At 38.1% G+C, this 17,525-nt stretch overlaps 1 protein-coding gene across 4 annotated transcripts in view; it reads left to right on the plus strand.

The window, feature by feature from the left end:
• Nucleotides 1-17,525, plus strand: part of sbno2b (strawberry notch homolog 2b) — an 83,222-nt gene that overhangs the window by 23,926 nt on the left and 41,771 nt on the right. For 3 of the 4 annotated variants that reach the window (XM_088077897.1, XM_042482374.2, XM_088077896.1), the window contains exon 4: nucleotides 5,614-5,737. In XM_088077897.1, coding sequence (XP_087934023.1) covers nucleotides 5,614-5,737 — 124 coding nt within the window. Of the gene's footprint in view, nucleotides 1-5,613; nucleotides 5,738-15,079; nucleotides 15,759-17,525 lie in introns of those variants that run through there. The other variant, XM_088077898.1, reaches the window with a different exon arrangement.

The following is a 17,525-nucleotide window of genomic DNA, read 5'->3' on the forward strand; positions in this document are numbered from 1 at the left end:
TGGGAGGAGAGACATACAGTAGTTGAGGGTTTGCTGTTGTCCGTACAACAATGCACTACAATCTTGGTGGCAAGGATAAATGCATGGTCCCTTGCCTTGCTGCTCAGGAGAGGTCACAATCCCAGCCCAGCTGAGTTCTGTGCTATTGTGTCACTGTATTTGGTGGTGGCACACTCATATAAACCTCAGTAAAATAGCACAGACCCCATTGGATGTTTTGTCTTTCTGATTTGATTCTATGTTTTTCAATGAGCTGAACACAGAAAAAATAGGCTACCGTGTTATTCTTATTATAGCTTTAAATGTATCTATGCAGGAGTTGTCAGTAACTTGTTTCAGGCAATTGCAAACGACAGTCTGGCAACTGACCACTACAGTTTCATAAAGTCCCGACTTCACCCGGTCTTTGTGTCCAGGAACATCCTGAACACAGCAAAATAAGAACATACAGGCAGCAGGTAAAGTTTCTGCAGATAAATACACTGCCACACACTTCTAGTGTGCCATAAGTGATGATTGAGGTATTTTTTCTGCGTGAGTCTATACATTGTGTTTTTTTAGGGAAATCCTGCACAGTATACCTTCAGTGTCAGGGAGAGTGAAATATTGTTGCACTGTGTCCTCCACTAATAGCTAGTATTCTTCGCTGATGGCCTTTCTTTTACCACTGTGACTATCATTTCATTACCATGTGAAGGAAGCCAGTATCTGATCTGGTTGCAGGCCCTATTTGATTGTGTGCACTGTCAAGCCACAGTCACATGCAGCCGATCTGCTATATAAATTTTGTGTAATCGCAAAACTCTTGCAAAATAACCACACAGCAACCATTGTGATTGTGAACCTTAAACTTGCCAGTAATGACTAATTATACTTTATGAAACGACCAAAAGCATTTCCATTAGATGAAACTTGCTGCAGCTTCAGGAACAAATTCAAAAACATGAAAATCCAAAAGTACAACAGACGCATGTTTCTAGTGAGAGAAAAAAAAACTGCTGTTCAGCCACTGTAACTCAGCAGTGTTAATCAGCAGGCATGTTGGAGATTGATGCAGTGAAAACAGTTAACACAGTTACATGGAGAAGTGTAGATCAATCAAAATTTCTCGTTTCTTCTCCTCTCTTTTTTAAAAACTCTCTCACAACCATTTTCTTCTACCTATCTTTCTAGCTGTCTTCTGGTCTGGATGTTAAAATCCTCAAACACCCTGAAAGTCAGCAACTTATCCTCATATTCACAATAAAATATGTCATTGTCTACCACTTACAGACCACACTGTTTTACAAAAATAAGATTGGTGTAATGCAGTAAAGAGGTCTAAACTTTTTATTATTTTAAGAAACTGCCTAAAATATGTTGGGGTTTCCTGTTGTTCTCTTGTTCAGTTTTTTTATAAACATTTGGAAGAGGGAAAATAAGACCTGCTGTTTTGAATCATTTTAGTAAACAACAGTAACAGTTTGTGGTAGTATGGTGAGATCTGCTGAGTCTGAGTGTTTGTTTACATCAGAAGAATAAGAAACAGACCACAAATCTGCTTCTATTTTTATGTCTTGTTTATTTTTTATTGTCTATGACCAACCCTTAAGTTATGAATCATGAAGACTCGAGTGCAGTTTTTAAGGTTAAGGTGGCTCTATGAAATAGGGCTACTGATACTGAACATTATTTCCTTCCTATCGACTACATTTCAAAGAGATTTGCAGGGGAACCATCAGAGCCTCTGTCTTTTACCATTTTCTTTTTCATGCTTGAAACTGAGTTTCAGGCTGGGATTTTAATATCCTTTCTTCTTTCTTAGTTTGCCCTACTGCCTGCATTTTCTTCAGTATTTACTGTTAATACTGCCTGCAGTCAGTCTGAAGTGTTTCCTGATATTATGAGTCAAAGTTCACTTATTGCACACTGTTAACAGCATGAGACTTCATGATTCTGTTGTGTTAAGAAAGAGAAGTTGGAGTTAAGTGTAGGAGCTCATGGTCTTTCAAACTGCTTTAGAATTTAAATCTGAACTGTAAAATCCACCCTTAAGGACAAATTTTTAAAAAATAAAAAAAATTTAAAAAACATTCAGATGCTGTGCATTGCATAAGTGGGGTAATTCTCACTTTTCTCAATTCTTAACCCACAAAATAACTGACATAGTAGCCTTGTAGTTTACTCTCTGTATCCATACATAAATGTGTTTCTGGGTGGAACTTCACTTTAATATCTGTCGCTTATCATTAGAGCACTTGAAGTAAATCTGTGTCCTGATCAAGTCCTACATTTATGCATTACCTCTGCTAATACAAGGTGTAAAGAAATATTTTGTTATTTTGATTTTTGGCTTTATTTTCCATGTTGTTAGTCCCACTGTAGGTGTTACTGTGTTGAAAGGATGTTGCTTAGTTGCTACTTACTGTATGCATTTCCGATAAACCGCAACATAAAACTTTATGACTGACCCACATTATAATGTTTGAAACATTCACCAGTTCCAAAACATTAAGTACCTTTATTATGAAGTTGCAACAAATAAAGCAGACTGGCTATCAGAAAATAGGTTTTAGTGTCAAAAAATGACATTGTTACATGTCTATGTTGTATGTTTTTAACCAAAAATATGAGATGGTGAAACAATAACAAGGTTCAAAATAAGCTCTGTACACAGCCACACGTTGCGTAGTATGGGCAGACTCCATGCATATAAACAGTAAGTCAATCAGCTCCTTTGGCCGAGAGCCCCCGATCAGCTTTGTGTTGTTGGAAAGCAACTGATGCTGTCCTGCCAAGACTTCTGCTGTAATAATATCACTGTCATAACTCTGTTGGCTGAAGGGCCAGGAAGGGGATTTCCAGTTTGGATGATTATTACCAATAACCATTCACAGCGCTATTATATTTCTGAGAAACAGATATTACCTGTGCTATATGATGTCTTTTCTTTTTCTAATTCATGTTCATCATTCGTAATGATTACAGTTGTTAATCTGTCTTTTTTTCTAATTTTCTTGTCACAAATAAAGGATCAATGTATAAGATTTAGGGAGATTTATTGACAGAAATTGAATTAATATCTATAATTATGTTTTCACTTGTGTATTATCACCTGAGACCAACAATCATTGTGGTTTTGCTACCTTTGAATGAGCTCACGATAATTACGTAGGTTGTGGGTCCTCCTCCTTGGAGTCTAACCCGTTGCACTGCCATGTTTCTACAGTAGCCCAGAACAGATGAACCAAATACAAAACATCTTTTGTGTTTTCACGTTGAAGTGAAGAGCATGCTTGGAAAGAGAGGGAGGAGGGGGAGCAGATTTGCATTTCCTAGGAGGGAAAATGCGCTACCCACCTGGCTCTGCCTCATTTAGTCTCTGATTGGCTTATTCTGACATGCTTATACTCTAACCCTAACCAACCCCACTAGTCTTGCCTAAATCTAACCAACCCAACCGACGAAGGCAACAAGTACTTGCCAGTTAGGGGGAGAGAGGGATGGATCATACCTTCGCTGTTAAAGGTAATGCAAATTTGCTGAGGGGTATTCATTTGGTTGCAATCTGCAACATCACCCCTAAATGCCACTAAATCCTAAACACTGGTCTTGGATAGTTTGGGTTTTTTGAAGTGGGTTTGCATGGGATACTTATCCATAGTCAGTCAGTTGATGTTAGATGGCATGCACCCAGTTTGGAGAAACAGGCTGGCGGGCAATAAGGAAGCTAAGCAATGTAGTGCTGTCAAATGGGGTATTTTATGCAGAATGTATTTTAGCCACTTAAAAAAAACTCACATCTGAAAAAAAAGTATCAGTCTAAAATATATGCTATAAAAATGTATGCTATATGTGGAGTATTTTTACCACTTTAACTTTCTGTCAAACAACCTGTCCCGATGGTGAAGCCGTTAACCGCTTCAGTTTTCAAAGCCACCAGATTCCATCGAGAAAAATGAAATAAATGCAGCTGCTGGTCTACTGCAGCTTTAATCTGTTAGTTATGTTGTGTTATTACACAGTTACACAACACAAACCAACTATATGATCAAATGAAGGGTTGACCAGCAGCTCCTGCGTTTAGCAATTAAATCACTATTTTTTGGAGTCTTGAGGAAAGTGATGTAATGGCCTGAAATTAATCTAAATGTAGCCTACACTTAAACTGTTACTCTTTTTTTTATGGGACTTTTGAGGTGGCTAAAAACAGCAGGAGACTGCTTCACTTCCGTGTCATACTCCAGCCTGCTTCTCCAAACTGGGTTGTGCCAACTGACATCTACTGTGTGCTATATACTGTCTATGAAATATCCCTTTAACTTTTTATTTAGTAGATAACAGAAAACCGAACCATAGCAAATATCCCAAATAGTTTGTGATTTTTCAGAAACATCTGTGTTTTTGTGATCTCTATTTCTTTTTTAAGATTTAAAACCCAAATAAAAAATGCTTTTTACATTACAACACAGTGATATTTATGTTTATGTAAAAATGATGCTGAATTTTGAAAACAGATACTCAACAAAAACATTTCAATATGGCCTTGGTTAAATATTGAGTTTTGCTGCGTGTTGTTTGGAAAATTTAACCCCAAAAAAGCAAAGCAATCATGTTTTCGTAGACTGGCTTCTATACACTGGCTAAAGGCTTCTCTTTCATCCTCTTGGTGTGTTTTGAACTTAAATCAATCAGTCTCACTGATCTCTGGCCCATGCTTCAGGACCCAGAGCCAAATCCTGTGAATAGCTTTGGCCGAGCTCAATCCCTCTGAGCCTGAGTCCTGGCACATGATTGGATGAGGGGAGGGTGGGAGGGAACAGTTACAGTTCCACCTTTACAAAGGTTTAGTTTTGCTTTCATTTATAGTCAGTGTCCACCACCAACTGTGCATTTGGCTGTTGCGTTATGATGACTTGCACTCATCAAGAAACTGAAAATAGCTCATGTTGGGACTAGAAGGTCTGTGTACCTGCGTTTCATATTAACACTGGGCTCAAGGAGAATGGTTGGTACTAATAAAAGTCAGAGCTTGGATCCTCAAATCGGGTAGGAGCTGTTCTTTGACTTTCTGTCTCTCTCTCTCTCACCTTACTAAACCTCTTGCTTTTCTGCCTGTCTAACTTGATATATGTGTTTCAATTATCCCTCTTGAAACTTTGACAGTATAAGTTGCTACGTTGTTGGATTTGAACACCTGGATTCTTTGATTTAAAAACAGCTTGTTGCTTCACTCCACTGGCATCAGTCCATTCTTTAATTACATTTTCAAACCGACGTCGGCAAAGAAAACTGAAGGTGTTTCACCTGTAACCTTCATATGATACGATGGACTTGCTGACAACATTATGTCATGCAGCAGTATCATGTTAGAGCTCCACATTTAAATATTACAGTACTCAGCCTGAGAAAACATCATCCTCTGTTCTGACTGTGACAATTGATCACATGAGATGCTTTTCAGTGCCTCTTTCAGAGCTGCATTTTGCACAGCAATACAAGGCCAAATTGTGCTTGGCAGTTGGAAGGTGTAAAATTGTGTAACTGTATAAGGGTGAAAAAAAAACAGCATGTGTCAGTTTTGCTTGGAGATGTTTCTGTTAAACAAACTAAACCTCTTCCTCCCCCCTCCAGGCAATACCACTTGAACAGCAGCACTACCACCACCACTCCGGATATGCACATGGACATGTACCCGGGATTTTCTGACGTGGACTTTTCCGGCCTCAACCTCCCTCGGAATGGAGACTTCCCCCAGGTTTGTTTCGTATATCTATACATATTGTAGGGCTACGTATTGTTTTAAAAAATTACGATACCAGTACCTTTAAAGCAGTATAAATACCAATGGAGGTCTTAATTCAATACCCTTAATGTGAATGGAGTGTTGTGTATGCGATAAAAACAATCCTTTAATGATACCAGAGTATTACAGCACCTTGTATACTGACACGTCACCTCTATCTTCGTATAAAACAACCCAGCCAGCCATTATTAGACATTAGCTGCTTTTAGAAAGGGAATACTCTAAAGAGTTGCAATAAAGTCCCGTCTTTACACCGTCCTTGCATTTTTACAGAGAACCAAAGGATGGCGGCATTATTGGGATTATACACTTCATCCCGCCATTCCACAATCAAAAGAGGCATGATGGGTATGACGTTTAACAAACAAGCATCAGCCTCTAGTGTGACGTATAATATATGCTTCAGCGGTACTTTCTAAATAATGACAAAGGTACAACATCTCAATCACAATCTCTTATCGTCTCTGTTATATGGCAGCTGATTTTGTCCTATGCGTCCTATAATGACCACTGTTCTTCTCCTTTGAATTAGTAGCTATGCTAACAACTGCTTTTTATATGTCCCACTGTGGGTCGCACACATAAACGCTTCATCACAACATCACACCTGTGCTGCTCATGGTCACATCTTTCTGGCTTTACATTTTACACAGACCTCATTATAGGGCGGTTACATCCTGTCTCAGCTCAGAGGTGAGACCACACTGCTCCTCTTTTCAGCGATAGAATGTTATATGTAGAACAGCATGTCGGCATTATGGTGTGATATTCCTGCCTTGAACATGCAGTGTAAATGCGTTGAACAATTATATTTTGCTGGATTAAGGTTTTGACATCTGATGACCAGAGATGTTGAAGCTGCAGCTGCTGCTGAGTGTTTGCTATAAGAGTCATCCCGCAGCACACACACAGTGACAGGGCTAACTATTAGCATCACAAGGCTTTTTATCAAGGAGTTTAATGACAGTTGGCATGTGTCAAGGTCATTGTACGTTTTTTGGGATGGTTTAATAGCATTGTGTTGGATGTTAGCTTCTGCAGCAGCTGTGTAGCTTGTGCTCACTGGGCAGATGTTAAACTGAGCATTCATAAGGTAGGATAGCAGCTCTGGAGATGGCTGAAACAGAAAGTCAGCTGGCCTGGCGGAGAGAATCGAATGCAGGTATTGTTTGGCGGAAGATGCTTTGATACCACTAGGTACAGAGTTCTTTCAGTAGATACCTTAGAGGTACCGAGTACTGATACCGAGCCCTAAGATGTTGGCACATTTGTATCCGCCTACACGGACCAATATGTACCCAAACACAATTTTTATTCTCATGCTGTCTCCATCTGTCCCTCTCTTGCTTGCTTATCAGAGGGACGGACTGTGCCTCCCACCCACCTCTTTCATCCTGTCTTCCATGTGTATTCAGCTCTGCTTAATTTACCATAGAGCAGCCTGATTAAAGGCTACTGTTGTCTAGACGACTGCAGCAGTACCTGCCCCATTCTTGTCAAGGCATGTCATTAATAAAACACTGTAATTTAACATTCTTCTACACTTCTATACACAGAAAATCGCTGTTAGGTAAATCCAGAGTAATTTTCAGTCATGCCTGGAATCAGTCCAAAAAGTGAAATATGTTGCTTGAAAGTTTTGTGTTTTTTTTTTTAAGTTCTTTAAGTTAGTAATTTGAGTGTCTTTGGGATTATCCCCAACGTGGGAAGGTACACTATAAGACTAGGCTGTTCATTTCAGGATGAGTTACTCATTTACTGGACATTTAAAGGCAGGCTGCAGCTCACTCATATATTTACCTCACCATTCCAGATGATTACTATCCATCATTTGCATTTTCTATTTCACTGCACTTGTGTCCGTCCAGCCAATTCCTTATAGTTAGAATTGTATGAATAAGAGCCAATTGGCCTGACACAGACCAGTGAGTTTCTAATCTAAGGCCTATTTGGGTTGAGCTGATGAGCGCCATTATGGAGCCATATTAAAAAATATGCTATGGTGATGAGTTTTAAAGAAGGGCTGTCATGGGTTACCTAGCAGACTTGCAGTATCCCTCCCTACAATAAGCCCGTCTGACTGTGGAGAGGGTATAGCTATCTTGTTTTTTCTTGGTGCAACATGAGGACAAAGTTGTAAATAATAAGGAAGGGGGTGGTGTGACAGCAGTGGCAAGGGAAAAGGCATTTCTTGCCCTGATTTTAAGTTTTTAATGCTTGTCATTGAAAAGTTCAAAATGGTTCTCATAGTATCAGTGTGAATTACCGTTGATCTGGATTTTATGTCTCCATATTGTCTCCTTATGTATTTGTTTTTCAAAGAGTTGAGGTTAGATAAATTTCTATTGATAAAAACACTATGCACATTGCTGATAATGAAACCCAGCAAATGTGGAGCAAAAATCAAAGCCTTTTTTACGCAGATCAAATTGTGGAGATATTCTGTTGCTCTACTTCTTGCTTGAGTTAGCTGCTAACTGCAGTTAGCTGAATTTTAAATCTCCTGGCAGCGGCTTGCACATAGCACATCCTCAAAATGTCACACCATCCCGTCCTTGGTCCTGTCCTGCCGACTGTACCTTTTACACAGACGTTGATTTTACACTGTTAATACCTCCGCTGCCAGCTTTAAGGCGAGCCAACTCAATCCCCCCATTTTGCGATTGTACAGAATGGTGAGGCTGCATACCGGTGCAATATTTCCACCTTGAACAGACAGTGTGAAACAGACTTAAAACTCTGACAAATTAGGAGAAAAAACATAGTTCTTCTTGCAGGTTGCTATATTATTGGAAACATTAAATGTAGCATTCACAAGATTGCATTGCAGTAAATCAAATGTAATACATTTTACATTTGATAGATTCTAATGCAGAAGAGAGTGCTGTTTATCAGATATAGCACAAAATACTATAAATGAGCCAATTTGGCATTGAGGGAAGTGCTTTTCTTGAACTGCTATGTGTAGAAGCTCAGTTTTTGTTTCTCTGGAGGCTACAGAGTCACAGCCTAAGGGAGCTATAAAAGCTTACGGCTATATTTTAAAATTTATTCAATTCAATGTTAAGCAAGGTTTTGCCAAATTAAGTTAGATCCTTACAGGTTTGCGTTATAATTTGGCTGGAAAGGAGCAGTTGTATGTTCTGAGTAGGAATGTTAACTAATGCTTACATCAAGGGTCACTTCAGTTTAAGAATCACAGTATATTTCCATTTAATATTAGTGGTTTTCAGCATTTGATACCCATTTGATACTTGTTTGTATACTATTTGTTTCACTTCTGTAACCACCTTTATAGATATACAATTCCCGAAAATCTTCGGTAACAATTGTTGTTTTCAATTAGAAACGGTTTGAGGGGAAGCAAAGAATGATGCTAAAACTACACACGTTTCACTTCATGTTTGTGTTCAGGTGTTTGATGAGAGCAGTGGTTCCACAGAAAAGAAAAAAGATGAATGTTTAGGGTTATTTCAAAATGTTTGAATGAGTAAACTTCAAGAACAAAGGCTACGCATTAAGGCTTTAATGTCCAAGAAAGTGATGTATCATCCTCCTCACGTGCGTTGTAGTACTGGCACGGATTTCGTGATTCACGTGGGGTTTCCCTAGTTTTCCAACAGCCTGTTTTAGCCTGTCTGGCTATAGATTTTTTCCTTACAAGTAATTACAAGTATTCATGATTATGTTATACATGCCATAACTATTCATCTGTCTACATATTTAGAAACGTATAGCTTCACATTTGTCATTTTTCTGTGGTTTAGTTTAAATGAGCTCCGTCACGGCTGGTGCATTCATGAGCAGCAAGTTCGGTTTCCCGGCAGTGGAGACGTGGAATGTTATGGTGGCTGAGTGTGAGAGACGTTTTGTGCTTGTGTTGTGCTTTCTCAGCTGTTCTTTCTGGTTTTGGACACTCCCTGCCATGTGAGGCATGCAGAGAAAATGTAAGTCACGGGGTCATCATGACTAATCCTCCACCTCACACTCAGACCCCTTTTTCATCCTCCATTTTTCCCCCTCCATTACCATGACATGCATTTTTTCCCCTTTTATTTATCCACACTAAGAGAGTGGGATTTCTTTTTTTTCTTTGCACTTAAACCATGGCACTAGAAAACATTGAGGCATGTGTGATTGGATGGAATTGTTGATGTGATTGTTTAGTTTATCAGGTGACTACCGTGTTTATCTCAGCCATTATATTGTCTGAGTTACAGCTGTAGACTCATTAGTAAACCTCTTTTAGTTTGTATGGCTTTGTATGGTGTTGCAGTTTGTTTATGCAGTTCACCAGCGCTCTGTTGGAATATCCTCATATTATAAGGAAGCGCATGTTTGGAGCACGTAGACAGGATATCTGTCTCTAGATTGCTGGTAACTTACAAAACAAGAGCCAAATGTTTGTTTGTATTAGAATTAATAGACTGCCAAGTGAGACTCGATATCCTCATATTATCAGTCAATTGTAATGTATCACAGCTGATAACTGAAATACAATACATGGTCACAGTACAAATGGCCTCTCACATTTTTTGTTTTTATTTGATTTGGACAATTGGATTGTGCTTTATGGAGCCAGATAATGTCCCAGTTAAAACTTCCACCAAAACCTGTTTTTTTTTTTTCTAGTGAGGCATCAAATCTATAATAATGTAGTAAAATAAGTTAATTCATTTGTACCAACATCAATGACATCAATTTATCTAGATGTTTATATATTTTTTATTTACTTTAGATATTTATATTTTGCAGATTATAAAATATTTAGGGACTTTATTTAGAAACATACAGTTTACATTAATTGATTGTCTGATATATTAGTACCAAATTGCAAGGTCTTTCCCAGGAAACTCCCCCTGAAACAACAGTTCTGTTTAATCCTTTATTAAATTCATGTTTGTATTTAATCCTTTCCGGGGAGTTAGTGAGAAACTAAGGACCCCTAAAATAAAACATTATCAAAGCCCTCATCTTGAGCACAGTGGAATAAAGATAAACAGTGTAAACTCTGACAAAAACAAATTGAGGCTTCATCTGATCTACATAATTCATTATTCTATACAAAAAATAATGGCAGGCAGCTGTATCCTTAATCTTTAGTAAAATAATTGTTCCAAGCATGCTGACTGTTCACACACTACAGGACGTAATGGACAAATAGATGTGCTACCTATACCATAAAAAAAAAAGTGAAAGAGAAGTGTGCACTTTACCACAGTGACGTGCACAGCTGTCCTGGCTTAATTTTAGTCATTTGTGCATCCATGTAAACTTTTATGAGGAGCATCAGAATGAAATCAAGACTTACTGGAGGACAACAAAAACAGAACTCATTCAGTAACCACTCTGGCTAACCACAAAGATTCAACAGCACTTTGCAAGCACACAGATTAACACATGTACTGTATAGTATTCATATACCGGACGCACACGTGTATACGCAGTAAGGCACCTTTAGGCATATTCACAGTTTTAATCTCCTGCTACATTCTCTCATTCTTTCTCTATGCGGTTCCTTTCACTATTACTCACACATACTCGTGCAGAATACACTTCTAGAAAGAGTTGATATTTGATTTGTTACGTACGTGTGCCTTCACAGATCTTTTCACTCACTTTCATCAATTTATTTGCTAAATATGACATACCCAAAACCCTGAACGTGTCCTCAGCCTTTAACCCATCCAGGAGCAATGGGTATCCATCATTATTCTGTGACCGCAGACCAGCTAGAGATTTAAGTGCAGTACCTCTATCAAAGGCGATTGCAGGACAATATCCCTAACATACAGTTTCTGTGTTAAACCTGGGAGAATGTCAAAGCACTCGTGGGCAGAAGAAAAACATATATTTAGTCTGGTTTTTAGAACATGTGTATTTATTCCTCCAAATATAAATATCAAAGTAGCAGAGGGCTACTTTGATATAATTTCCACTGTCAGTCTATGCAGAAAAGGCACAGATTGATGCTGAAACATTTGATTTCCTTCATTCTGGTAAAATTTTGACTCTCAAAATGTTCTGAGGGAGGACCCTAAACCCCCATTTATTATTATTACTGTGTTGCCAGTGTTGTTAAGTTCTATATAAGAACCCATTTATTATATATGTCCCCCAGTGCTAAAAAACAAAAATTCTGCCCCTGTCTATAGCTGATCCATAATTACATACTCCTTTGCAAAGATAAGCCAAGTTAAAACCCATTAAATCTAAAATTCTCCTGAGAATTGAATTGCTTGTAAAGATTCAACATTTACCAGGCTGAAATACAAGGACATATTTATTTAAAAATTAAGCACAATGCATGTACATATATCCAAAACTACATTTGCCTCTGGGCTTCATTTTACTGGAATAGAAGGTCATCTTGTTTTTCTTGACTTATTTTCAACAGGTATTTTTTTGTTACTTCCTTGTGAGATGCTCAAACAGTCATTTCAATGGCCTAGTTTAAAGGAGGAAGTCAAAGGTTAATTTGAAGGGTTGTTAATAGGTGCGGTGTTTTGCTTGGGGATTGCCTGCTCCACCCTACCCACCCTACTCTCTCTCTACTTTAGTTTTAGATTAGCTTTGGATGATTTTACCTCTGTCTAGCCTGTTGTTGTTGTTTTTTTTTTTTTAATCAAATAACTCAGGTGTTATCATTTTTAAAAGTGAAGTTTAGACCTACTGCAGATTTGTTTATATCGCCAATTACGCATTGTGTCAGACAATGTTATGCTAGAACATACAGAAGAAGTATCTGAAAACCATACTACACTAAGAGTACAGATAACTTAACGGAAAATTACTTTGGTAGAAGTTTAAGCCATCTATTAAAATATTAATTGAGTTAAAGTCATAATATATATGCTATTTTCTATACTACTGTCAAAAGTAATTTATGATATTAAATGTACTTTAGTATTGACAGTGAAAGTACATGCTGTTATCTAAAAAGCAAGCTGTCAGAATTCAGAGAATTATGACATACATTACTTTAAAAATGGAGCGTACATAACACAACAAAAAACAGTCATTTTTTATTTTTTTTATTTTACAACTAATAGGATTTAAAGAAAAAAAATTTAAATTCCCTCCCAGTCTTTCATTGGTCAGTCCTTTCCTGCCTTACCCCCTTTCTTTCTTGTTTTGTACTAAGTAACTGAAATACTCAAGGAAAAAGTAGTGGAGCAAAAATACAATTTATTTGCGAAATATAGTGGAGTAGAAGTATAAGTTGAAAGATATATAAAAATCAAGTAAAGTAGAGATACTCCTGAAAATTACAGAAGTAATGTAACAAAGCCTTATTCCTTCTCTACATTACCACTGGTAGCAAACTATATTCACTGTACAAAAGCAATATAATGTCACAAGTAACACACAGCAAAGTATTTCCTGCAGCACGGCACAGTTCAGAGTTCCTGCAGATCCTTAAAAAGTCTTTAAAGGCATTGAATTCATACATCTTTTTTTCTGGTGTTTTGTAAAATCTAACAAAAAATGGCATTATCTTCTTTTTTTCTTTTTCTTTTTTTCTTATTTTTGGTCAATTGATTCAACAATTACTTTTCTTAATCTCATTGCAATGTGAATCCAAGCAGTGGAATCTCACATGCAGATTGTGAAACACAAAATCGTACAGAAAACAGGTCAGAAACGCCAGATATTTCCCACTTCTGTAGGTAAACTAAATAGATAGACCTTTATATTAAAATAATACATTTATCGCTTCAATGTGCTCCATCCTAAAAAGTTATTTTTTCCTACATTGGCTAAGATAATTTAACTTTTTTAGATATACAAAAAAATCATGTTTTTGTTACAATAAACATTTGGGCAAAATAAAATTGTCACTTTTAAATTTTGGTGATTAGAAATTGGTCTTAAACTTGGCATTGAAAGGCTCAAAAAGTCTTAAATCTAACTTGCCTTAAGCTGTAGGGACCCCGCAGGTACCATATGTATCATTTTTTGATGTACATAGTCCAGGATTAGCTGATTGTAGCACTTGCAACTGAAGTAAAAATGGACCAAGGAATCAATAAAAGCTGGAGTCATAAATGGAAATTATATCAGTTATTAAAATCTAATACAAACATCTGGTATATGGTCCTACGCAGCGGCATTGTGATCATCACCAGGATTTCACAAAACATCAGGAGTGCATCTGTGCATGTGATAATGAGACTACATGTGGAAGCGCTTGTTTACCAGCTGTGTTTGTGTGCTGTCGTGAAGTCGGGCATGGCTCCTTCCTTCTTTAGGCTGTGATGTGATGAGGTGTGTTTGTGTGCTTGAGTATCCAAAAGAAGCTCATCAATGATTCATTCTTCCCCTGTTGACCCTCTGTGTCCCACTAACACACACACACACACACACACACACACACACACACACACACACACACACAAACACACACACATATTATTCAGAGGATTCCCACTCATACAATGATGACACCATGGACAGGCGCCACTCGGTCTCTGAGAGTCTGCCTCCCTTCAGTCCAGCAGAAATGGACATTACAGTACCTCACCACGCAGACTTGATATCACATATTCCTGGAAGCTGGGTGTACAAATGGACCCCTCCATTTCATCTGTGAAGAAGATAAATCCCATTATTTTTATTTTGAAATACCACAATTTCCTCATTTAGGACCGGCTCTTAAACAGTTAACATTGCTTGTCTATTTCAAAGACAAATCTTACGACACAGTCTTTGATCAGCATCTTGGATGTGCTGAAATGACCCCATTTGCCACCAGATTCCCAGAAAAATCTTTTTTCAACAATTGTGACCCTAGTTCCAGTAAGCAGGAATGGCCATTTATGATGCAGTATTTGTGTATAATTGCACTCAGATAGAAGTAGATAGACCCTTTGAAAAGCCAAACTCGCAGCTTGCACTTGATGTGCCTCCTTCTTACTTAAGCTGTCAAGAATGTTTTTAGCATAGCTCCATTGGGGAAACTATAAATGTGGTTGTCAGATATCTTTCAGTGTTGATTAGCACATAAGAGGTGAAATAATACAGGAATTTTTTGACAGTTCGAGCCTACTGGGAGCTGCACCTGCATTATTAGAAGTAACACGCTACTTTAATTAGCTAATTGGACCATTTGTTTGCTTCCTTACACCTCTGAGCTATAAATCATTATATTAATCAGTTATCATTACCAGAACAGCAGCCTTGAAACTGAGCCTGTGCAGACAAATAGAAAGACAAAAAGCAGAGTATGGAGTAAGACAGGCAGCCAGGCAGGGAGTCTGTCTCTAAATATAATAATCATTAAATAGTGTCCCAGGCCCATTAAACATAGCGGTAAGCAGCAGGGTGTGAGGAGCGGCCAGGTCCACAGCGCAATACTGTTTACACTACAAATGCGGTTGAGTTACACCATGTACAGTAAAATGGGCCCGACTGCCAGTAACTCTAGTCACTTACCAACAAAAGCATCATTTCCTGAAAGCTCCTCCCTCCTCCCTCCCTCTTCTCCCCACCTCTCCCCTCCCCTCCCCTCCTCTGCTCTCTCACTCACTCTCCAACCACCTTTTTTGAGCTGTGAGGAACTAGTCCACAATCACTATGACTAAGCCCTCTATGCAAATACCTGACTGTCCTGGTGAAGCAGGAAGCATGTTTTAGACTCGCCTGTGAGAGGAATAGAGTTTTTTTGTATGTGTGAGCTCGTTGCCCAGAGCGTACCTGCGGCAGAGGCAGATGTGTGTGTTGAAGCAGCAGAGAGGAACTGTGCAAGAGCTAGTGAGAGTCCACTGTTGGGTGGAAGTGCACCAGCTGTATCGGTGAACACTTTGAGCAACACATGGAAGAGGCTGTCGCATTCAGAGATTCAAGGTGAAGCAGGAGTGTATGTGTGTGTGCATTTTGCCCCCCCCCCACCCCCACTGCAGCGTTTGGACCCATGTCTCTCATGCAGCTCTGGACTAAATTGTATTCACAGCTGGGACTACCACTTCCCAAGGTACTGTTTGCTTCTTTTTCAGTATACATTACCCTGAATCAAGTCTGTTTGTTTTAAGACTTGCTGTTTTTCTGTTGGCAACTTTTTATTTTCGATATTACGGTCAATAATTGAAAACTGGTCGATAAGGAACTGCGACTAGCTAAAAGGTGCTTGTGTGAAGAGGTTTATTGCCTTTATCAAGGAACTTCTAGATATGACTTGTAAGTACATAATTACCCACTTACGTCTGTTTTTAAGTTTAACTTCCTCAAAATAATTAGAGAATATACTTCTGTATTATCATAATGGAGGCAGGCATTTGATTTTTTTTTTCACTTATGATTTTCTGTCTACAGAAATAATCTTGGCCTACACTGTAACTTATTTTCCCTTAAGATTTCAGTAAACTACTGGCGGCTTTAGTTGCTAGCATCCTACCCTTGTTTTACAGTGTCACGACCATATTACTTAAACAGCACATTAGTTAAATTTGTTACAGTATTCTTCAGTGGAATCTGTGCAACAGTGGAGTCTTACAGAGTAATACTGGCTCTAAAAAGCATCAAGAGTTAGTGTTATACTTTGTTTTAAAAAAACTCTACTTGCTGTATTTTAGCCGCATTTGTTTTGTATGATGCAAGTAATCTGTTATTAAAATAACATATTACACTTTACTGAAAAGTTAGTAGCAAGTTACAGACCTGAACTGTATCAAATTGTAATATCAATGTCAAAATAAAATTTGTTTCTCATTTGCACTTAGAAAGGCCGCATGAGGCTTGTCTTCAACTAGGCAGTTTTTTTTTTCAGTAGAGATCTCCATTCACTTTGTTTAAGAGTAGAGTTAGTCTCTTCTTGTTACAGAAAATAGAAATTAAATCTACTCTCCTTGTTAATCATCTGCATATAATACCAGCCCATCTGTTGTTTATTATAAAAGAAAATTGCCTGACTGTAAGACTGTAACCTAGACTTATTTGGGTCCATTGTTAAAAGTTTGCACTTTTCCTCCGTAATCAAGTCAGGCTGTGAATTTTCTTGCTGGCAGACCAAAGTTGCCGGTCAGTCACCCTGGACGCCTTTCTCATTCCCAGCCAGGAATTATGACAAATGATTGTCTGCCTCACTCCTTGCTGTCTTCCAGTAAGTGCGAGAACGTGATATCTTGTCAGGCTAAATAGCACTCGTCTGTTTACTGGACAGCTATTAAATATGCCCATTGTTGAACTGTGCTGTAAATAGAACTGCGTTGTGTTTTTAATTTGTCATTCATTAGACTGCTAAGTGGTAGTGGAACGAAGGTCAGATCGAATGTCTGGTGTGAGGTTTGTTAAACCCGTTTCCTCTGAATTTCTGATGAAGTTGATTAGCCAATCTCACCACGTCAGCATCTTTTTTTCAACACAAAAATCTTAGCAATTACATAATCATGGTTTCAAGTAGTTTGTGCTTAAAACTGTTTTTTTTGTTAAATAAAAAAAGTACACAGCAGCTGAAGGGCAGGTTTTTTGTAGTCCTTTTTTGACATTAGTTCAAGTCACAGATGACGCTGTAGCCTGGGCCCATTTGCTTCAGTTAGTTTCTCTCTGAAAAGCTGACTGGCATGTCTCTGTTAGTAGTCATACATCAATATTATTATCAGTGTGCATTTTCCATGTTACAAAATCCGGTTTACACTCTTTAAGGATAGGTTTACAATTTTTAAGTGCTTTTTAAAAAAATACACAGGTGCTCCATATGGACTCATGTTCACACTGGCGATTCAGAAATATCCTGCTAGTGCCA

The sequence above is a fragment of the Plectropomus leopardus genome, chromosome 5 (genome assembly GCF_026936395.1).
Source record: "Plectropomus leopardus strain MGB_pleo_1.0 chromosome 5, ASM2693639v1, whole genome shotgun sequence".
Classification (NCBI taxonomy): Eukaryota; Metazoa; Chordata; class Actinopteri; order Perciformes; family Serranidae; genus Plectropomus; species Plectropomus leopardus.